This window comes from Arthrobotrys flagrans (genome assembly GCF_004000055.1).
Source record: "Arthrobotrys flagrans strain CBS H-5679 chromosome Unknown unitig_3, whole genome shotgun sequence".
Lineage (NCBI taxonomy): Eukaryota > Fungi > Ascomycota > Orbiliomycetes > Orbiliales > Orbiliaceae > Arthrobotrys > Arthrobotrys flagrans.
The window spans coordinates 2,127,792-2,149,829 of record NW_027137547.1 but is presented as its reverse complement, the minus strand read 5'-3'; the positions used below and the strand labels follow the sequence as shown (position 1 = coordinate 2,149,829).

At 44.3% G+C, this 22,038-nt stretch overlaps 7 protein-coding genes across 8 annotated transcripts; 2 read left to right on the top strand and 5 right to left on the bottom strand.

Annotated features, from left to right (window-relative positions):
* Window positions 1-1,265: 1,265 nt before the first annotated feature.
* DFL_002015 (uncharacterized protein) lies at window positions 1,266-2,396 on the top strand (the record flags this gene model as incomplete). The annotated part of the gene is made up of 1 exon (XM_067630736.1): window positions 1,266-2,396. One exon carries the CDS (start codon window positions 1,266-1,268, stop codon window positions 2,394-2,396), a length of 1,131 nt encoding a protein of 376 aa, XP_067493350.1.
* Window positions 2,397-3,607: 1,211 nt separating this feature from the next.
* On the top strand, window positions 3,608-5,093 carry DFL_002014 (uncharacterized protein; the record flags this gene model as incomplete). Its single annotated transcript, XM_067630735.1, has 5 exons — window positions 3,608-3,695; window positions 3,774-3,842; window positions 3,915-4,247; window positions 4,319-4,911; window positions 4,980-5,093. The coding sequence occupies 5 exons, from the start codon at window positions 3,608-3,610 to the stop codon at window positions 5,091-5,093; spliced, it is 1,197 nt and encodes a 398-aa protein (XP_067493349.1).
* Window positions 5,094-5,343: 250 nt separating this feature from the next.
* On the bottom strand, window positions 5,344-7,114 carry DFL_002013 (uncharacterized protein; the record flags this gene model as incomplete). The annotated part of the gene is made up of 3 exons (XM_067630734.1): window positions 5,344-6,488; window positions 6,545-6,589; window positions 6,655-7,114. 3 exons carry the CDS (start codon window positions 7,112-7,114, stop codon window positions 5,344-5,346), a joined length of 1,650 nt encoding a protein of 549 aa, XP_067493348.1.
* Window positions 7,115-8,270: 1,156 nt separating this feature from the next.
* DFL_002012 (uncharacterized protein) lies at window positions 8,271-9,437 on the bottom strand (the record flags this gene model as incomplete). Its single annotated transcript, XM_067630733.1, has 4 exons — window positions 8,271-8,711; window positions 8,773-8,854; window positions 8,917-9,117; window positions 9,187-9,437. The coding sequence occupies 4 exons, from the start codon at window positions 9,435-9,437 to the stop codon at window positions 8,271-8,273; spliced, it is 975 nt and encodes a 324-aa protein (XP_067493347.1).
* A 3,045-nt stretch (window positions 9,438-12,482) lies between these two features.
* On the bottom strand, window positions 12,483-13,118 carry DFL_002011 (uncharacterized protein; the record flags this gene model as incomplete). Of its 2 annotated transcripts, none has more annotated exons than XM_067630732.1 (4): window positions 12,483-12,555; window positions 12,631-12,773; window positions 12,855-12,987; window positions 13,048-13,118. In XM_067630732.1, 4 exons carry the CDS (start codon window positions 13,116-13,118, stop codon window positions 12,483-12,485), a joined length of 420 nt encoding a protein of 139 aa, XP_067493346.1. The 2 variants fall into 2 exon arrangements, with proteins under 2 accessions (XP_067493346.1, XP_067493345.1); XM_067630731.1 differs by having other exon boundaries at window positions 12,861-12,987.
* A 2,511-nt stretch (window positions 13,119-15,629) lies between these two features.
* DFL_002010 (uncharacterized protein) lies at window positions 15,630-15,948 on the bottom strand (the record flags this gene model as incomplete). Its single annotated transcript, XM_067630730.1, has 2 exons — window positions 15,630-15,685; window positions 15,759-15,948. The coding sequence occupies 2 exons, from the start codon at window positions 15,946-15,948 to the stop codon at window positions 15,630-15,632; spliced, it is 246 nt and encodes an 81-aa protein (XP_067493344.1).
* An 801-nt stretch (window positions 15,949-16,749) lies between these two features.
* On the bottom strand, window positions 16,750-18,110 carry DFL_002009 (uncharacterized protein; the record flags this gene model as incomplete). Its single annotated transcript, XM_067630728.1, has 5 exons — window positions 16,750-17,345; window positions 17,435-17,522; window positions 17,597-17,605; window positions 17,685-17,856; window positions 17,944-18,110. 5 exons carry the CDS (start codon window positions 18,108-18,110, stop codon window positions 16,750-16,752), a joined length of 1,032 nt encoding a protein of 343 aa, XP_067493343.1.
* Between the last annotated feature and the right edge of the window lie 3,928 nt (window positions 18,111-22,038).

Below are 22,038 nucleotides of genomic sequence, written 5' to 3'. Positions count from 1 at the left end.
CCATTTTGCTTCATTGTTCAAGGTGTCGTGTGATCGCCATTTCAATTTGCACTGCCGATGCCACATGGAAAAAAGCTTAATCGTCGGAACACTCTCCGGGACCGTTTGATCAGCTACCTTGTCGAAAGTTGATGCGGATAAGAAGGCTACTGGAATTCGGTCGTTTAATCTAGAAGGGCGGCCTGAAGAGAGATAACGCTTCAAGGTAGGTTTGGTGGATGTGGAGATGTTAAATATCATAAGAGACCTGAAGGCAGGCCTTTGACTGAAGAATAGTCTTGACGACATTGTATCGTATTCAAGCCTGGTGACACTTCTGTACGGTGATCGTGACGAAGTAAATACAACTAAGAATTTGCAAACGATTTGTGGGCAGAACTACTAAGATTACATTAAAATTACGTGATATAGTCATATGATAAGAAAAACTGTACGAAGCACAGCTATATCCGGTCGAAGATAACGCACAGCAGGAGAACTCTGGGGCAATTTATCCATTCCCTTGAGCTCTGCATTCTTGGAAAGATTTTCTCTTCGACCCGCATTCTAGAAAACCTGCTGTGGCTGAGTCAGAACCTGATTTTTCATGTCGCTGAAAACACAACAGCTGGAGATGCGTTGTCGCCTAATATGGCCAATCACCAAGCTCACGCACAGACTTTGTTTGGCTGGCCAAGACATCATTGCAAGGCAGCACCGCTAGCTATTAGCTTTTTGGTTCTCTGTTTTGTGAGATAAGATTGGTGACCGTATTGTACAACTGGCGGGCGCCGTTACAGCGATTCGGAGGGACAAAAGATATGAGCGAATATGCAATACGAAGGTGCATCCTTGGATGGACAAAGCTTTTCAGGGAATGTCTCACGCGACATGTCTACGAAACGTAATCAGGTTTAGCGACAAGGCGGCCCAGACTTAATCCGGGGAAGGATTCTGAGGAGCGTGCTTCATTGGTTGGTATATAAGGGAAGTAGGCCCCTCCTTCTTGTCAAAGACTATCGATAGCTATCTGGAAGTTTTATCGGAAGGCATCTTAAACCGCAATTTGTCAATTGTCAGTCGCGAGCCGCGATCAGCTGATACGTACTAAACCAACTACTTACTTTACTAGTGCTATAGTGTTATAGTGCGCCATATTATATATTCATTTATGATACTATTTCCACCCTCATACGGAGAGTCTCTTCTCATACCCCGCTTTCGAAGTCGTCCATGCGACGTCGACACCCGTCAATACCGACGCATGCACTTTCACAGAAATCGCAATGGCAGACATCAGAACCAGAATCCTCGAGGCGGCCGATACCCATATTTCTCTAATTTCCCAGATGTCGGACTTAGAACATGCTCCTTTCACACTTGAACAGCAATCCAAATACCTCGACGATTTGAAAAAGACACTTGCGAGCCTCAAGACAGAGCTTGAAAAGCTTAGACAGATCACCAGTAAAGAGCGAAAAGGTCACCAGGATCTTCGAGATTCATTCGCTCGTCGGTATGCTCACAAATTGACTGGCCGCTCCGAAAAGTTCGTATCCAAAATCGAAAAGGAAGAAAGAGAGTACCTTGATGCACTGCACAACGAGCGAGCTGCCGAGGAGAAAGAACGGTACCTAGAGGAGACAATCGCCGAGACAGAAAACAGAGTTGCCGAGCTCACAACTCAGACAAACCAGTATGTGAACCTCAAGGAACAGTCTGAACAACTTTATAAGAAAGTATTCGATGGACCGACCCCAGAATTTCCCGAAAAGGACCAAATGGAGGTTGCGGTTCAGCACGCCAAGGATTTCTTTGCCGAAGCCCAATCTAGATGCACCAGCGACCAGGAAGCCGAGAAGCTCATGTTTAGAGCCGAAAAGTCGGTCGCCAACGCCGTCAGATTCTGTGTGGAAGCTCTATCCGCTTCCTCTTGGGATGTTTGGGGCGGTGGTACCGTTGCAGATATGATCGAGCGAGATAATCTCAGCAAAGCCAAATCAACAGTCTCTCAGGCGCAGATGCTTCTAGGCCAAGCAATCGATCTCCAGGATGCAATTGGACCATTCGATAACGTCAAAGTCGCAGGTGGCCATACTACCGATATCTTTCTCGACAACCCAGTCTCCGATTACGAGTTCCGTAAAAAGGTGAAGGACACCTATGTTCAGATGAGATTGCTGCACCAAAAAGTCCAGCTTGAGCTTCAGGCCCAGAGAGGAAGAGCACTTGATTCGAAGAACAATATGGAAGATGCTAAAGCGCAGTTAGCAGCTGCTCGTGCAGAATTGGAAAAGGTTCGAAGAGAGGTATTCGAACGAGTTACTGGTATCCCTTGCTCGGCGGGGACTCCTCCAGCATATGACGCCATGGACTCGCCGCCAGCGCTTGATCCTGAGGAGACACAAACTGCTTGATTTGGGGGTTTGGGGTAATTAATGGGAACAAATGAATGGCTACTTTTGGGCAAGGATTTCATACCTAGCGCTGCTGTCGATTACCAAGTATTTAATGATTGCACGATTATTCTGCTTTCACCGGGGCGGACTATTCATGATGAACTTAACTATACTTTTGTAATTTCTTCTCATATGATATAATTAATTTCACTTTCTCACTTGGGCTTCGGATTCAAAAACACTCTTTCCTTCATAGATTCTACTAGACTATGTGAATTGTCCCCGCGTTCCTGCATGGTGGTCTGATCTGAAACAGCAGACGAGGATTTCCCGGCTGGTAGGCCCGTGGGAAAATGTTCTTCGTTTCTGGGTTCGTGGGATTGTGGAGCCATCAACACATTATCCGCAGTTCCAGAAACTGAAAGGTAGGAATTGAATTTCTAAATTTATAAAATCTGGGAATGCAGTATTGTAATCCAAAAAATTTTGAGATGCTCCCATGATTTTTGTAAATGATTACATACCTATATATATATACCACAGAAAGCTTTAAAGACTGTGCTAACGGTTCGGAGAGGTTTGATCACCCCGTGTTTCCAGGATTTCATCCAAAGTTTAGACGAAGCGACAGTGTTATCTGTTTCGGCCCAAATTAATTCGGCGCCAGGCCTCCCGGTAGCTTCCATGGTCAGTTATATAAAGCCGGTGCGTGGTACCGTGGTTAGAGTTTTTTTGTCCGATTCTTACTTGTATATAAACATCAGATTGTAGGAGGAAAACAACGGAATTCAATTCCGAGTTTACACAGAAGATGCTCCACTGGTCTCGGAGTCAAGCCTCCAAGAAGCGGCTCCGACTCCACAAGCATTGAGAATTCGACATGGCGACGGAAGCAATAAAATAATTTGAGTGCATTGTATGGCATCCACATAGAAATTTATCCGTGTTATTTTGCTACTGGCGTAATGGCGTCACTTCGGAGGAACCTTTTACCTGGTAAAATGCTCATGTGAATACCAGGTTTCGGATCGCGCTGCAGGTACATGTACAATACCTATAGCGCATCCATTATCAGGAACAAGCTGACGTTGACTCTTGATCCCTCCCAGGCCTCCCAAGTTCGGGCGGGTGTACTAGCAGATCATCGGTAGTATATATACCGCCCCCAAGTTTCCAGAGTTTCCCTGTGGCATCTGATTTACTCGTGGCGTAAAACTCTCACAAAGAAAATGCGAAACAACGGGATACTTTCGTCGGTTGGAGTTTTGGCGGCATGTGTCGCTTCCGCTAATGCATTGGTTCCATTGTGGTCTCGCTGTTAGTAAAAGTTTACATATAATTTGGTATTTCACCTCAAATCTTGGAGCTATAGCGCTAACGAATTCAAACATCTAGGCGGAGGAGAAGGATGGACCGGCGAGACAGAATGTGTAGAGGGAGCCTATTGCGCAGTCTTGAATCAATGTTAGAAAAAATACAGATCATAAAATCCCAAATTTGACCCGATTAATCGCTAATACGGATCGGTTCCTATAGGGTGGTCTTCCTGCGAGCGAGTGCCAGTCACTGAATGTACATCATTCGGCCCTTACATCGATCCAAACTCCCAAACCGATGGATTGAACTCATTTGCTATCCGAAGAGGCAAGTATTTCGGTACTGCCGGTGACTGGGTTTACGAGGATGTCATGAATTGTACTTGGGCGAGAATTGCCTCGGACCCTTCAGAGTTCGGATCCTTCACACCGGGAAACAGCCAAAAGTGGGACAGCACCGAACCATCCCAGGGAGTATTCAACTATGTGGATTCTGACCAAATTGTCGCATGGGCTCTCAAGTACGGCAAGAAGGTTCGCGGACACACCTTAGGTATGATTTAGGGCTCCTTCGCTTTATGTGTCAAATTCATGTAGGAAACTAACTTGACGAACGATAAATAGTCTGGCACTCGCAACTCCCCAGCTGGGTTACCAGTGGAAGCTGGAACGCCACAACCTTGAAGGACGTTCTCGAAAACCACGTCACACAGGTGGCTACTCACTTCAAGGGCAAAATTTTCCACTGGGATGTTGTCAATGAAGCCTTCAACGAGGACGGTACCTTCCGCGACTCCATCTTCTACCAAATCCTCGGCGAATCTTATATCGAGATCGCACTCCGTGCCGCAGCTGCAGCCGACCCAGCCGCGAAGCTGTACATCAACGACTATAACGTTGAAGGTGTCAATGCCAAATCTACCGCCTTGCTCAATCTTTTCAAGAGACTCAAGGCAGCTGGTGTTCCAGTGCACGGGCTTGGTCTCCAAGCCCATTTGATCAGTGGACAAGTTCCCACAGACCTTGAGGCGAACTTCAACCGAATTGCTGCTGCGGGCGCTGAGATTGCCATCACTGAGCTCGATATCCGTATGAATGTCCCGCCAGCGAATCAAACCGCAGCCGATGAACAATTGGCCAAGGACTACGAGACTGTGACAAAGGCTTGCAAGGTCACTGGACGATGCGTCGGTATTACTGTTTGGAACTTTACGGATGTAAGTTTTTTCTCAATATCGATCTCATTCAAGTTATATATAGCTAACATATTGACTTTCCTATGTAGAAAAACTCCTGGATTCCATCGGTCTTTGCCGGCCAGGGAGATGGTCTCCCATGGGACAAGGATTTTCAGAAGAAGCCAGCGTACTATGCCATTGCTCGCACTCTCAAGCCGTAGTTGAACTGAGTATCTCCGTAAATATCGCCCTCTGGTTCGCTTGAAAACTTGTAAATATGCCCTTAAAGATTTGTAAATATTAATCCTATTATCTTGTCAGAAATGTGGTAACGTAGGTAATAATCTGTGTCCTGATAAATGAAAAACGAGGTATGCGTATGAGCAACTCCTTGCCGAACCCTGTGTACCCGTCATACCAAACGCCGATACGACTCGGGAAACAGTATTGTAGTCCCAGACATCCGTTTGATTAAAGCTTCGCCAAAACTTTATCCTCTTGTGGGTCGAAAGAAACCACTTGCGCGCTTAACATTCCGTTTGTAGATTCAATTTCTCTTAACGCCCCTTCTCTAACTTTGCCTCCATCCACACCTAAGATCATCAGCGCATCTCCTTCCTTCTCACCGTTCCCATATTTCCTTGCTGCTACTGTCATGTTATTGACATTCAAACCCTCGCCTCCCAAAATTCTTCCGACAACACCAATCATTCCTGGCCTATCAAAGTTCCTCGCAATGAGCACTGTCCCTTGTGGTACGAAGTTGGTTTCGAAATCACCAATTCGAACAATCTGCGGTCCGCTGCCTTCGATGCAGAAGCCTTGGATGATATCCCCATTCGCACCTTTGATGGTGACTAGGCTGCTGTAAGTGGTATCCTCGGGAACCTTCCGTTCATGAACCACAATACCACGCTCTTTAGCCACCAACTTAGCATTGACGACATTGACGGTAGTTCCTCTAGCGGAAATTGACTTCGTCAGGCCGTTTATCAGCGCCGCGAAGAGTGGCGCAGTTGGAACGCTAGCGATCGAGCCAGAAAATATGAGCTCATACGACGGAGGCTGATGCTTGAAGTGGGCAGTGTACAATTGACCCATCTTTTCGATTAATTGAGTGTATGGATTTATCTTTTCAAGGTCCGAGGTGCTAATTGTTGGTGCGTTCACAGCCGAGCGAGGTAATTGGTTCAATAGAACGTCTCGAATTTGTTCTGTGACATCTACTGCAACGGCATGTTGGGCTTCTGCGGTTGAAGCGCCCAAATGAGGGGTTGAAATGACATTCTTGTGGGCCATTAATGCAACAGAAGAGGGTGACTTGAATGGCGGCTCTTGAGGAAAGACGTCTAATGCCGCAGATCGAGTATGTCCTTCTTGAAGCGACTTTAGAAGAGCGTCCTCGTCAATCAAGCCACCTCGAGCGACATTTATGATGCTGTGACCAGGCTTCATGGCAGCTAATTGCTGAGAGTTTATCATATTCTTCGTAGACGGGAGTAATGGTGTATGGAGTGTAAGGAAATCTGCGGTTTCTAGAACCTCTTTGAGTGTGGTAAGTTTAACTGAGAGGCGGGAGGCGATCGAGGCTGAGGCATAAGGGTCAGTAGCAATAACTATTACATCGTTAGCATCTGAAATTCATTATAAGGGCGATATTAACTAAGCTCACCTTTCATGCCCATCCCGACTGCACCTCTAGCAACATGTTGTCCGACTTAAAATATCCTTTCTGTCAGTGCTTAATTCTCGATATGTAATTTAAATTGACTGAGGATATACCTTTGCCAAATCCCACGATGCCCAGCACCTTGCCTTTAAGCTGTACACCAACTAATTGTTTCCTCTCCCACTTGCTCTCTTTCATTCCATAAGATGCTCTGCCAATATTTCTTGCAGCAGCCAAGATCAGTGCGAGTGTAAGCTCAGCTGCAGCAATGACATTTCCATCGGGACTATTAACGACCATAATGCCTAACTTCGTTGCGGCGCTAACATCGATGTTGTCAACGCCCACGCCGGCTCTACCGACAATCTTGAGATTTTTTGCGCATGCCAGCACCTTTGCTGTGACCTTGGTTTCTGATCGTACGACAAGGGCGGAATAGTCGCCAATTATCTCACACAGTTGGGCCTCTGAAAGTCCGGTCTTGATGTCGATTGAGAATTTTGGGTCAGAGAGAGGATTGAGCCCAGACTCGCTCAGTGGATCCGCAATTAGAATTTTTGCTTTGGTAGCCATTTTGAAGTCTGGTGTTTCTCGTGGCTGAAGGGGCATAAGAACAGCCGACATGGTGGAAGAAAGGCTTGGGGTTTTATCAATATAAAGCTTGGGTATCTAAAATATAATAGAAACGGAAGTATCGGAAATGGTATAAAATCGTTGAAATAGAGGTGAATAATTTAAAAGACCATTCACAAAAGGGTATAGTTCAGATTGATAATGATATCAAGAATCCTATAATCGATGACGGCATAAAATTCGAAGCTGTGCAACCTCCAACTCTATGAAGAGAATGCACGACAGGTTTAAATAATTCTGAGATGCGATTTACAAGATGAGCTTGAAGAAATCTAGGAAGTCATTTATCCTGACATAGGGCGTTCTGGGGAAATAAATACCTTGGGGAAATGCGGGGTTACCGCATGCCCAAAGAGCCGGTTTCGGTCGAGGCTCGTTATTGTTGGAATGCAGAGCGAAGCTGTGTGATGTCTCGCTAACCCGCATCCACGATCTGCCGTGGGGGTTGGTGCGCATGGGCAGGTGCGAGAGCCGGAATTCCCATGCTCATAATCGCAAAAATCCAACATTTGATTTTATATCTCGAATCCTGGTTCAGGGCATCAGGTCGAGTCGAAATCAGGGTCATTCAGAATTGACTATTTATTTGCTCGAAGTCGATTTTAACGGTTCATTTGAGACTTGAGGAAGTGGTGTACGAATTTTACGTAGCTGGGTTTACGTAATTTCCTTGAGTAAATGTTGTTGATTCGTTCATTTAACCAGTTGGCAGCCTCGGTATTTGCCGAGAGTTATTGCGCACGGGCCACATACATAGATCTGGCCACTCTGGAGATGCTATTCGAATTTCGGCCTAACATTCGGGCATATGCGAGGTTGGATGATAAATCAGCTTTTGTGAGCTTCAGGGTTAACACGGTTAAGCTATTCACGTAGGCCATGGAGACTTTTACGGCAGGTAGAACTGGTTTTTGATGTTTCAGAGGAGATGTCTTGATATTAGTCGCTGTCTTGGATAGGAAATCTATCTACCCTTCTCTTTCTCTCTTCCTATCATCCCTTATTTTCTAGATTCTAGACGAGATCGATCAAGAGTGTGTTAAGAAGACCTAAGACCTATAATACTAAGGTTCAAGATTGAAATGCAATCGGGACCTTAATACATGTCGCTGGTGGTGACCTTCTCAAAGTCAACAGAGTCGACGACAACTCCCTTTTGCCAGTCAAAGTGTTGTATGATCCTGGCGGACTCTTCGGCAGCCTCAACGGAGACATAGGCAGAAGAAACGTACAAAGCAGCATCGATGCCGCTCATAACACCGCCAGCAGTGATAACACGTAATCCTCCGAGTCTTTTCTCAGATTTGGTACCGACACTCTCAGCAAGCATGGCAAGCTTGTGGCTAACACTTCCACGGCGAGCGCTGGACTTTCTTCTTTCCTTCTTAGAAAGGATGAATTGATCGTATGACTGGATGAAAGGATTCGCTTCGGGTTCTTCATCTTCATCAGGGATATCGAAACGGGCATTGTTGACGACATAGCGACAACCGGTGATGACTTCGGTACGGTTCTGAGTGTCATGAGCAGAAGCGTGCTGTAAATATCCAATTAGCTTATAAGTCACGAACAAGATATTCACATGGAACAAGTCGTACCTGACAGATCATTTCCAATTGAACGTCGTGATCGGGATGAGTGGTGGCGTAGAGGCCTTGGAGGACACCAGCCTGCGCGAGGCTATAAAGGTCATTGTTAGATACTTATTATCCGGAGGCTAGCGGGGAAGAGCGTAGACATACAAGAGGGATCCAGTGCAAACAGACATCAAAGTTCGTTCACGCTTAAGGTCAGCTTGCTCATCTTCGGCTCGCTCAACTTCAGTTTTCTGAAGGTCAGCGAAGGCCTTGATGATAGCAACCTGTGGTGGAGGGGTGAGGTGAATGGCTTTAAGGTCGATCTCCTTTGGAGTACCGCCTCCGGGGACAATCAAGATTTCGTAGCTAAATCACACGGTTTATATCGTATTAGCAGAATATTCCATCTAGAGATTAGCAACGGAGAATCCATACTCATTGAGAGTTTCAAGAGCCTCTTTTATGGAGATATTGGCCTCAATGACGGCACCTTGGTTGCTGAAAACTTTCAAATCGTCGGTGACACTAGCGATGGTGACATCGAAAGCATTTGACTCGGGGTCATTGATGTCTTGCTTGGTGTGACTGAGAACCTCGAGAGGACCAGCGAAGTCGAGAAGGTCAAACCCTGGGTGGAGAGTAATGAGAACCTTGATCGGATCTTCGCTGCCAGCAATTGCACTCATTGTGAATACTGTTTTGTGTGAAGTAATTAGACGATGAAGAGATAGTTGGAATAAGGATATTGGTGTGATGAGAGGAGGTGGTTTAAAAGAAGAAGAAAGAAAGCGGGGAAGAGAACTGGGAGTGGATTGGGGGTGAGGAGCTAAAAATGCGGAGGCGAGAATATGCGGGGGCTGTGGGGAAGGTGGAAGGACTCGGAAGGAGCAAGGTTTTGGCTGGGAATGGCCACACCTCCGCTTTCGTACGATGATGTTCCAACAACCTGGAGAACCGCTAAAATCAGGCCATCACGACGGTACCTGTACGCATTTAGGCAACATCGCGAGGCCCTATGGTCTATTCTCGGACTAGTCGCTTTCTCGAGAATCGAGACTGGGCTTTATTCGGTGTGAGGTCGCAGCCGTTGGAATCGAGCTTTCAATATGCAACAAAAACAACAACTACCAATTCTTTTTCCTAATCAAAAACACGGATATAGGTACATACATGTGGGTATTGGAATATACATTTATTATTATATTGGCGGAGGGGGAGAAAAGAGAGATATAAAAACGTATTGTGGGGGGTGGAGAGGTAGGAGGTTCCGATTTTTAATCTATTTCATTCATTTGACCTAGTCTAGTACTATAATTCCCATCGATCATTGGAAGTGAAAACGACTGTAAGGAAAACTAAGTACAGAACTCTTTGTTCTCCGTCTTCTAGTTATTTTCTCGCCATGGTGTTATTATAGCCACCTAAGCTACATTTTGATCTCCTTATTCTTCTTTTTCACTGTCATCATCGTCCTCGGGTTCATCCCCTTCCTCAGCATCTTCGCCCTTCTCGGCCTCTTCTAGAGACTAAAGTCTGCTATCGTTCAAATGAAGGACACCGTTTCATCAACGGGAATACGTATCCACGTCACCTTGTTCAGCAGAGTGGTGAATTTACGGCGGTTATCGCAAAATAAGTCAGGGGATACTAGAAGTTTATATAGACGTCCCAACATAGTAGAGAATTGCTGGTGAGGTTTAATCATCGATAGAGGATATCTCCAATACTGATAGAATTACCTATTCAAGCACCATAGACTCTACATAATTAGATAATAGATTCTGTTCGATGACGGTCTACGGTTCAAGTCGAGACGCAGACTAGCATATCGAGGCGCTCAGTCGAACGCCTAACAGTCTGGAGAAGTTACTACCGAAAATGAAATATCACCATGGGTTAGAGGCCAGCTTTCGAGTTTACTGTGGACCGCTTAACGAAGTATATCTACATGCCGGCTCCACATATACGCGTGCTACCCGTCTTGATCCTAGACCAATCAATAAGGTATAACCATAAAATATTGAAAAACTTATAGTAAATATCCTATTTAACTAAAAGCTAGAATTCGGGTTCAATTCCAACTAGAACCAGGTTCTCTAATAATGTAGTGGAAATAGGTGGTCACAGTGTTCTGTTGCATTTTTGTTCTTAACGCATCCTGGCATTCTTTGTTCTATAAATTATGTTACTGGCGTTCTTTCCATTAAACTTTCCTTTGTCTTGTCGTTTATATATATATATATATATATTATTCTTCTTTTCAGTCTCTCAGGTCTTTCTCTACCTACACGTTCTATTCTCTGCATACTTCCTGCGTATAGCTGATGGGGCAGTACTTTTGCTGCTTGGCTCCCAGAGCCTACATGTTCACTTCCTCACAATAATACATGAGGTGGGAAATTTACATCAAAGTCTGTCAAAATTTGTAGCAGGATCATTTACAATGCCAAAGATAAAGATGCCAAAGATAAAGACGTAGGCTGCTAAACGATTGATCTAACAACTGTGCGAATACTAGATATAGCGTGATATATCTTATATATATTAAATGATCGGTACTAATATTCTGAGCAAGCGGATGTGTAGTCAATCGTCTCGAACCATCGCTTTCGGCATGTACATACCTGCTCCCGTATATGATGCTTCGGCGTCTGTGTGGCAAAATTTATTTATACTTGGCTGAATGGTTTCTATGCAACTTTCATGTGAACAAATTATCACCACCTCCGCTAACTACAGATATACGCTAATGTTAATTACGTTAATAGCAGCAATCTTATGCACGAGGATTGAGGAAATTCTATCTCGTGAAAGAAAATTAATGGCTAAAATTATGGGATTTTGTCTTCTCTGAGCTAGTCTTGTAGGTTATCTCGTAAAGTCGCAATAGTCTCGGTTGCACAAGCCCAATTCTCCAACGCTTTCCAACGCGAAGGGAAGGCTCGCTTTAATGAACTCGGAAAAAACGTCGGCGCTTGACTACCTAAGTCTCACTTTGGCGTGCATAAAAAATACAATAAGTTTTTGTCCGTTCGTCCAGATTCATATCTTCTTCTTTTTCTCTGCTTCTTTGGCCACATCGCGCGTTGGCCAGCACCAGCAATTGCCAACATCTTAAGAATGGAATACCAATTTCCCAAACTCTGAGTACCGTTCTTTACACGGCATTCGAATATTTAAACAAGACAGAGACTTCTCACAATAGCTTCGGCGGTCTTATATATCATAGTATAGAATCTACTGACTGCTAAAAATGGGCCATGGGAAACTCTCCGCGATCCACAACACGTTATGCAACTATGCGAGTGAACACTTATACAGCCCCCGGCGTTCACAATTGTTAGAATATTCGAATATTATATTACGAAACAAGTACCATTGGGACAATTGTTCCTTTCATTTATGCCTTGTTCTTCTGAAATTGTACCCAGTTACGAGTAGACATGCCACTCCTATCTGCGCGGTCTTAGCAGCGGTACCGCGACGATTTATAATATATTTCGTTATGTCAGCGGCGATGTCTGCTACATACACATCCGACACCGCCATAGCCTAGTCACAGCGCGATAAGAATAGGCAAGATTATTATTAAGTGGCATTATATTCCTTATACAAAATAAACCCCGACTTGCTGGTAACACATAACGCCTTACAAAAATTATGCCTGAATACCGTAATCGTCCTCTTATTGAAGACGCAAACCAAAGCTGAAGAATTGTCCTTCCTTCTCTCTAACAACAGCAGCAATCGTCGACGCAATCGATGCAAGCATCGCAGGCGCAGCAAATGCAGAGGGCGGCAAGACTATATTTTCAAAAACAGTGAGAATTGGCAACTTGATACGTCAAGGCATTAGAGAAAAGCAGAGCAGAGGCTTACCATCCAGCAATACAGCCGCGATCACGACCACCACGTAGTCCGAGCTTGACTTGAGGTTCAGCTTCCCGCTGGGAATCTTGCTGAGTTCGGGGTTGAGGTGTCATCTCCATTGAAGGAGCCGAGTTGTAGGTTGGTGCAGGGACCTACGACGACGCACGCGTTAGTCGGAATATTCCGGCGCAAACAAACAGCTGATGTTGTCAGATGTCAGGCTTTCAGCTCACACTAACTGATTGCTCTTGGTTCTGCATTTTGAATGTGGGAATTGGCTCGGTGGAAAGCAATTGAATTGTGAAAACAGATTTCTTTGTGCTGAACGATTGGAGTTTTCGGTTGGTAAAATTTTTAAGTTTAGAACTATCAAATGGATCTGATGGTTAGTCAGGGTTCCCGTCGGCGCGGCACAGCCTTATATACTTCAGATATTTTCTCAAATAATCAAAATCACTAGGACAGATGGTCCCAGGAAATTCCAAGATTACGACCATGCATGCGGGAAAAGAATTCTGATTCGCACGAATGTCACATTGTGGCTTTCAAACTTCCCCTCTTGACGACCATTACGACGCATCATACTCGCTTTTTCGCACGAACAACCATGCCATATACATCATACTTATCTCTGTCTTAGCCTTCGGGCACTGTGGGCCAGGAGTCCAGCTGACGTGTGCGTGTGTTACAGAAAGAGTTCCCCAACGGGTTATTGAGAGCTGTGCCAAGGCTCGACAAAAGGCTTAATTTTCTACCAAACTCGGCTGGCTCGGAATGTTCCATAGCGCCGGCCGGATGGGGCGGCAATAAAGGCTACATTTAAATTCAATCGCTTGACCTAAAGAAAAGGGTACTCTGTGGCCTTCGTCGTAGATTGGAGCAAAATTACTTTTAAAGCCGAAGTTTGAGATTCATGTGCTGCAAATGACACATCGCACATCTTTCAGTCCACAGAACTTCACGAGACTATGGGCTTGAGAATCGTACGAGGTTCAGCACTAGGCCTGTCGATGATGGTTGCATCGATAAAAAACAAGGGTGAAAACTTGATTGCGTCGCCCCCGCCTACTGTTCGCGGTCTATTTCCGAGAGTTTCCTGTGCTTTTAATAACAGTACGAATGAAAACTGAATAAAGGAACTCGTATGAAAACTCTAGTGATTCTTCCTCCAAACTTAGAATTTCCGCCCCGCGAGGCGCTCTGCAGCTGACACCTTGGACAACCTGTTCGCATAGTTCTTACAAAGGGAATTCGATAACGGATTTAGTTCAATCGCTAATTTGAATTTCGTGTAGTACCCGTATAATCAGTTCTCCTCCTGTTCCTCTTCAAGAGCATCAAACCAAACCTCGTGGCCACTTTCGATACTCTTGACACTCGCATCGCTTAATCTCTTCAAGGTTGGAAACGCCAATTTGATCCTTTTGCCCTTCCCATCTCCAGCAGTAGCTCCATTAATACCGATATTATGTACCCAAGGTGTGGCGCGTCTCCCCTTCACCGATTTAAACGCTCTTCCACCCCCGCCCTAGTAAATCCGGTAAAGAGCTCGAGCGACGTCTGCTATAACCTTCCGGGGCACCTTCGATACTTTCCTCCGGGGTTGTTGTTAAAATGTCGGTTTTCCAACCCACATGAGGGTGCTCAGATCGGTTATAACTGCCGATACCGGTTCCCAGTAAATTCTTCGCACCTTAGCAGAAATTGGTATTCTTCCTCTTCAGCGAATGGATTGATACTCCCGGCGCCAACACGGCGACCGTGACCGTCTTCAAGGGTTGTTGCAATATCGAACGGGTTTTCATTCTCGGGTATTATAAGCACTGGCGTAGCAATGGCTGGCTGGAGAGAGGTCTATGGGGCTACATAAGGTGTCGAAAGAGGTGTAATAAGCTTGGGAGTTAGAATATTCGTAGAGTTTGCCTACGCCAGGGTCGGTTGCAGCTCTGGCACCGAATGTTGATCTTCTGGAACAGCCGGTGGAATAGACGGTGATCTCGAGGTTCCAGGTGACAATGAGATCAGAGAAGCGTGAAGTCGTGATGGTATTTCCTCGACAGTTATTTGCGGCCTAAGATTCTCAGACGATCGAGATCAATTAAGCGCATGAAGGCTAGACGTCCGTAGTGGTATTACTGGTTTCTTCAAAATACCACGGAGAGGACGGTGATCAAAGTTGCCATCATACGACTTGAATTCAGACATCATCAGTGGGAAATAGCAGCCATCTGGGACAGCTGGCAAGTGTTCCAAGGGTTTGAGTCCGTTACAATTGCGGCGACTCTTTAAGCTCACTATATAGGTAATTATTTAACCATTAGTGCACCGGTGAGCCCCATCTCGGTAATATTCCGTGTAAATGGGATATCCAACAGAGCAACTTACTATTGAGTGGCGCTTCATGATTTTGCAAAAATATTCCATCATAAAATCTGTTGTAGGACGAGGACCACGAGTTCATAGCCAAGAGGCAACTTTTCAAATGAAAAGCGGCATATATATATATGAATTGCTGACAGCAGTATCTGTAGATGCTACTGAGGAGGGATAACAGAATCGAGTTAGCGAAAATTATAAAACGTTAAAACGAAAGAACAGTTTTGGATGAGAGGCCTTGTGAATGATATTGCAGAGGAATCCGAGGAGCTTATGGACTACAATCTCAAATTATGACTTCTATATCCCCACGCAAGGCTAATACACAGGACGATGCTAATATTTCCATAAACAATCCTTGTTTCTCCGACAAAAGGGGCTATATTTTGTCACACATCCCCAAAATTAGTAGTAGACACAACACAGCCATTCAGCAAAATACCACACACCTCGACAATTCGAGTTAACTGGTGGCTAACAGCCACATTTAATATGAAAATTCAGAGATAGCCAGATAACTAATTTACAAAATATGTGTAGCTCGGTTCGCGGAGTGAAATCACATTTCATAGAAGATTCTTCCATCCTCACCAAAGATTAATCTCGGATCATTAATAAACCATAGTAACATCCTACAGACCGAATTTGTCTCCAGCCTCAGCGGCCTGTTTACTGCCTGGAACTTCCTCTATTTCCCCACAATAGTTATGTTAGCCACTGCCAGGATACTAGTAATACTAAAAATCAGAGTCCACAGTTACCTCGACGGAAATCCTGCCCTTCCTGTAGTCCTTGGGTCTTCAACCCCTGAACCTCAGCTTCGGCCTTCGCCTTCAGCACATATTTTGCGATCTCTCCAATAACGGGATCGAGAACTCCACTAGCATACGCAGCGCCCGCAGCCACCGCAAAGAAGGCGAAGATAATTGAGTATAGGATCAATGGAGTCATTTTTGGCGAAGACAGGGTTGTAAATCTGAGCTTAATGCAATTGCGCAGGTAGGAGAGGAAAGTGCAACTAGTCGGGGTTGTACAGTTGCACAATACGGCTAGAGAGTAATATTTGTCCTTTAGATTTCTAGAATTAAGGAAACTTTTCGGATTATCTACGCACTGGATACCAGCCACAAGAATGTCCTCCAAGCTCTTTTATATATGGGGCCGGTATGGCCAATTTGTGTTGCGTATGCCCGGTTTTTCAAGCTTAGCCGACGTCATAAAATCTCAACAACGTCATTCAGATGAGCAACCTGACGAAACCAATGTTAGTAAATTAACAAATATACTATGGTACTAAAATTCTTTGAGACTACCTTGTTCACTGTACAGCTAATGTGATGATACTAGCGGCGTGTATGAGTTTCGAATAGAGTGACATTCTCTAAGGCAACAACAGATGTATAGTACAGGATGAGAATATAATTCTTTTAAGGGCGAGAAACAGGTATAATTAAAAGCTCGTATTATGAGCTTGATAAGTTGATTCGCCCGAGTATTCTAAGAAAAAAAATGAATCGTCATAACTCTTTTGGTATCTTTGAGGTAGCCTACTTTTAATTTTTCAAGGAAAAGGAAATTTGGTTCTTTTTGTTTGGAAGGTGGACGATAGGGTTCGATGCGAGTGAGACGGGCCGCAAAGGTGGCCTGAGAATGGTTGTATTTGCATGAAGGCAATTTAGTGAATAGGATATGCGGCTGTTGTTTTCTCCTTCTTGGTGCTGAAATCCGATTTCGAAAAAATTTAGTCAATCATTATCGGCCGTTCCATTCCTCAGTCGTAGTATCTGGGTATCCGAAACCGGATCTTCGAGGAGTATTCCCCGACTCCATGTAGCGCGCATTTGGTAGAAAAGAGCTTTCAAAGTTGCCCTGCCGTTGATGTGATAGCGGTGCCGCACAGACGTTCGGATCTAACTGGGTATCATCCCAGGGAGAATTCATAGAGCTAGAGTCGTACAATTGGTACGGTGGAGCTGAAAGAGGCCATGTATTGAAACCCGTATCTAGGTATGGCAAAAGCTCATTTCGAAGCTTGTTGTTCGTATTCGCGTTTGGATACTCTTGCGAGAATCTTTGAAGCCAGTAGTTGTTTTTATAGTCCCTCTGTTCGTGTTGTAATTCCCTTGATGTTTCGAAGCTTTGGTCCAAAGGTGACCTTTTGTGTCCGGAATATTCAACTGGATCGAATCCAGGAGAGCTACTAAATAGCGGCTGGTGATCATGGGAGTCAATCAGCGGCTTGTATTCATCCACTTCATGTCGCACATGTCTAGTATCGAATCGCTCATCCTGGCCCCGAACTGAACGCCAATAATCATAACTGGTTTCCTGTGTAGTGGAATAAATTTCTGCGTAACAACATTAGACAATCCGATCAATACAAGCTTTATAGGAGCTGAACATCCACGAATATGATTAATTAAATTAATTAACTCACCAGCCTGCTTGGGAGCACCAGCCAGCCTGTCATCATAGTCCAGCAGTGCTGGATACGACGATAGGCCATTCACATTGGATGCAGGGGGCTACTGGGAAACTCGCAGAAACTAGGAGCAGCCGAGCTAGGAACACTAGTAATGTCGTCTTGGGGCATCCTTACTTTCTGCCTCTAGTAGTTACACATCGGTAAAGTTAAGAAAAAGCATACATTTGAAGTATTTATCGAAACACGGACGCCTTGTACATACAATCGGACTAAGTTGCGGCTCACAGGAAGCCTTCTGTTTCACTCGTCCCTTCTTTGCAACCTCTGTCGGGGGAAACTTTAGAACATTCTGGTTTTGGGATTGTCGAGGATAGGCCTGAGAGTAATTCTTGCGGAAATTCCATCGTCTACAGCGATATTCTAGCTGGTGTTTCCTACATTGAAAAGCTATTCGTGAGTACCGTAGCCTTGACATGTCAAGTTGGAACCGTGACGCGCTCGAGCGCTCGATCGAAACTCACGTAACTTCGACGCCTAAATTTTCTTTAAGAAGAACCTTCAGGTCTTCTAGGGTCTTGTCGTTTTCTATGTAATGTTTTTGAATGAATTCTCGGTGATCCTCCCAGTCAGACTTAGATAAGACGGCCCTTGAATACCGCGAGTTGAATACAGCCGCACCGCTTGACATGCTAGCGCTATACCTGCGGGAGCCAATAGGATACGAGACTTTAATCTGATAGAGAAATTTACGTGCTCAAAACGAATGTATATGATGAAGAGCTCTTCGAAACAGGATATTTTCTGAAATAAGGTTTGGAGAACTCGAAAACTAGGGTATCGGTATACGCAGATAGGAGGGATGCTTGCAGTAGCGACAAATTAACGGTGGATGTACACAGCTAAACTTTTGGCGAAAAGGGATGCCTTTTAAAGCAGGGCTAGGCTAGTCTAAATGTGTTAACGCTAAGGCTTAGTGTGATTAATTCTTAGTTTAACCAGCGCTGGGACATATCGATATCTGATTCGCTCGGATAGGCACGAAATGTTGTCTATGGCAGTACTGCGAGCCAGTAACAATTACTTAGATAGTGAGGCGAATTGAGTCCCAGCCGGCGCTGCTCTCAAAGAAAAAAAAGTGATCGAAGCTCGAGCTTGCATAGTCGTAGCATGCAAGCAAGGTATCTGTACGGATATGCGCATGTACAACAACTGTAAAAGCTTGAATGTACCGACCACGGTATCATGCATTATGAACTAGCTATCCGTGGAATCGCATTTCGAGCTGCAGTTGTGCTATTATTACATCTAGATATGCAAGGCCCGCCGTCGTCTGCCGCTGCCACCGCACGCTTGTGTTTGGAGTTCAACTCTAGTGCGAGTGAACAAAAAAACTATTATTACACCCACATTTGATATCACGATGGCTGCGCAAGTGTCCTATGATTCACAAAACTCAGGTTCGCTTATTAACTACGTAGACTCTACACCTATAATATAATTAACTTTGAACGGATAAAGACACCCGATAGAGACCACCTTCTATCTTCCATTGGGGCCTTAAAAGCTATATAATGCTCTAGTCATACAACCAGCCATGTCAGCAGGTATAATTACATCATCCATAACACAGGAGAGCGCCAATGAATTCGACTGTAGTCTCCGGAAATTTATTTGAACATTGATATATTCTACATTAAAAGCAGTAGCCTTGGACGAAAGAGTCGCATACCCGCACGCAGGGGAAACTTTAATGGAGCTGACGTGGCCAACAACCTCGTGTGGGACGATTATGAGGCTAGAGCTAGTTCTAAGCCAAGGCAAATGATTCAAAACAGGTCCAACCTTTGTCCGACTAGTTAGTGATACTAGCCTAAATAGTCTCATCGCCAGACATTTCAGTTGTAACCCATAGATTATCATGAGCAATAAGCTTCATTTATTGACTTGCAAGAAACATTCAACTCTTTAGAGCAATAGGCCCTACGTCAAAGCTACGAAGCTGATATAGTGGAATCAAAAAACTAGTTAAAACACCTTTTCACAGTTGGTTTGTTTATGGCTCATAGCTTAGATATCTACGAGTAGGGCGATTTATGACGTGCGCCTTCGTGCCCAATGAAAAGAAGAGAGGTGCAGAGCTTCAGCATCACTGCCACTATCATGCACTAGAGAGTGCCGTCAGTGTTAATATTGCCTACGTGTCTGCCTGTTAGTGTTTGGCTGAACAGATATACTATATACAGAGTTTAAAATCACCGCAGTTGCGTATTCCATCTTTATGGCGCGAATAATAAACATAAGAATAGACCACCACTCATGCGATCTGAAAATTTTTTTGTCCTAAAATGATATGTCCCTATCGATAGATCTGGGTTTCATTTCAGCTGATCGTTCGCAGATCTGTAAGTTTATAATTATAGATGAGTGATATTGATTGACTCAAACGAAAATTTCCAATGCGTGACATGGCGGTGGTCAGCAGGGCGCACTGATATGATCGTTAGGCCAATGAGTTCACATTTCTGATCAGATTTAGATTATCATCTCGTACCCAGACCCGGTCCACAAATTAGTAGAGCGGCAATATTGACAATCCAGAGTCAACATTGCGCTATTGGGGACCTTAACGATAGCGAATCGTCTAAATTTTTATCTTAGATTCTCATGGCAGCAATATTTATGTTGTATTTCCCGAAGTGATAAGAAGAGCTACGTTAACGCAGACCCAGAAAGTACTGCCCCACTAACAAAAGTCGGCAGAACTTAATAGTAGGCTGCGAACGCCAAATAAAAATTCTTACGAAGAAAAATTCTATGGAGAGAAGGCATAGAATTTCGAGCTTTGTTGAAAAGAGAAAGCCCAAGATTTCGGTTAACACATATGTTCCTCGGATCCACATTCTGATTCAAGAACGGTCACCCGGTTCGACATTTGCACTAGACTATTTTCGTTTTTCGGGGTCCTTATCTCGATCGTTTGCTTTTGTAAGTCAATAACTTTTTCTGAAACATCTAGCCCTAGAAAACTCAGGTCGCCACTTTCGTGAAGTTGAAACCCTCCGAAGGTCACTGTGAATTTAGGTCTAGATTCGCGTTTATTGCACTTAATCGTCGACGGAAAGTAAATATTTCTTTGAAAAAATACTTTATCATAAGCTTCGTGCCGTTTCTTAGAGACCAAGCAGGTCCATGTCAGTTACTCTCCTTCCGGACGGGGTCTAGAAGAATAAATACTTATGTATTAATACGTATATTATACATTATTTTAGATTTTTATTGGGCTTAATCGAACTCTAGAGAATAGTCTAGATAGGACTCTGGAGCATGATTCCCTAACAATCGAGAAGCTCGAGTAAAATCAATTAATGCAGATCAAGAATAAAAACGCATGGAAACCGATATCGGAATGACTACGACCGGTCGGTGCAAGCATGTGAAATATTCGGAAAATATGTGCCACATCTGCAGATTGTATCGATATGTATCCGGACCCTCATTATATAAGCTCAAAATTTATAGTATACTGGTCTGCGCGAATCTGGATCTAGCCCCGGCCGCGGTACAGTGTGAGGCGCAAGCCCCACAATATGTGATGTTACACAAAACCTCGGGAGCTGCAAGCAACACAGTGCACTGATATAGCTTTATCTGACCCGATCTATCTAATCTGAAAGCGACCGCCGTTGATCTTCCTATTAAAACATCATCGACAGAGCAGATATGATATCTCAGACAGATAATTATTTTCACGATAGAATAGTTCTCCTAATAAATAGAGGGGTACTTTGTCTCTCTACAGAACGCCACCATGCTAACTACTTACAAACTCCCATCACACTTCACATCACAAAACCGATCACATGCGCTTCCGCCTTCCCGATTCACAACAAGCTGCCTAACAAAGTTCAAATAATAGTATACATTGATACTTAAAGCTTGTGATTACACTCTATCCTTCTAGAAAGGAAAAAAAAAAAAAGAATCTACCAAACAGTACAGGGGTGGACCGAGATCGTATTTATTTCCAACATTTAAATATTCCGGTTCCCATCCCTTTTTTGAGGATTTTAAGACAACATGTCTATGGAACGGTTGGTTTCACCGACACCAGAGATGTTGGCGGCTCATCCAGGGCAAGTATGGTGGGGCGGTGTCTTCATAGACCCAAGGAAATACTCGAGCTCATCTGGATCCGACAACTCGATTCCTTACATTTGCCCTCGATCCGAATATGGCTATAAACCAGACATTCGACTTCCAAGGTACGACTCTATCGGATTTCCTCCAGTAATAGCGCCGGCTCCACCTCCCAAACCAGAGTTTGGATACAAGACTTTCGACGAATATGCCAAAGGGCGAGGGCATAAATGGACACCTTACGTTCCGTATAATGGAGCTGCCAGAGGAGTACAGTTCCCAACGATACAGAGCATGGGGCATCAAAAACCGAGAAGAAATATTTTTAGGAGTTTGTTTGGCTGTTTCTGTGGTCGCTATTGAGGTAGGAGAAGGAGATATATACAAACACTAAAGCTCAAAGTCTTTGCGATATCCGGGATCTATAATCATCATAGATCTATGCCATCATTTGGGTATATCTCTCTATGTCTCTTTCA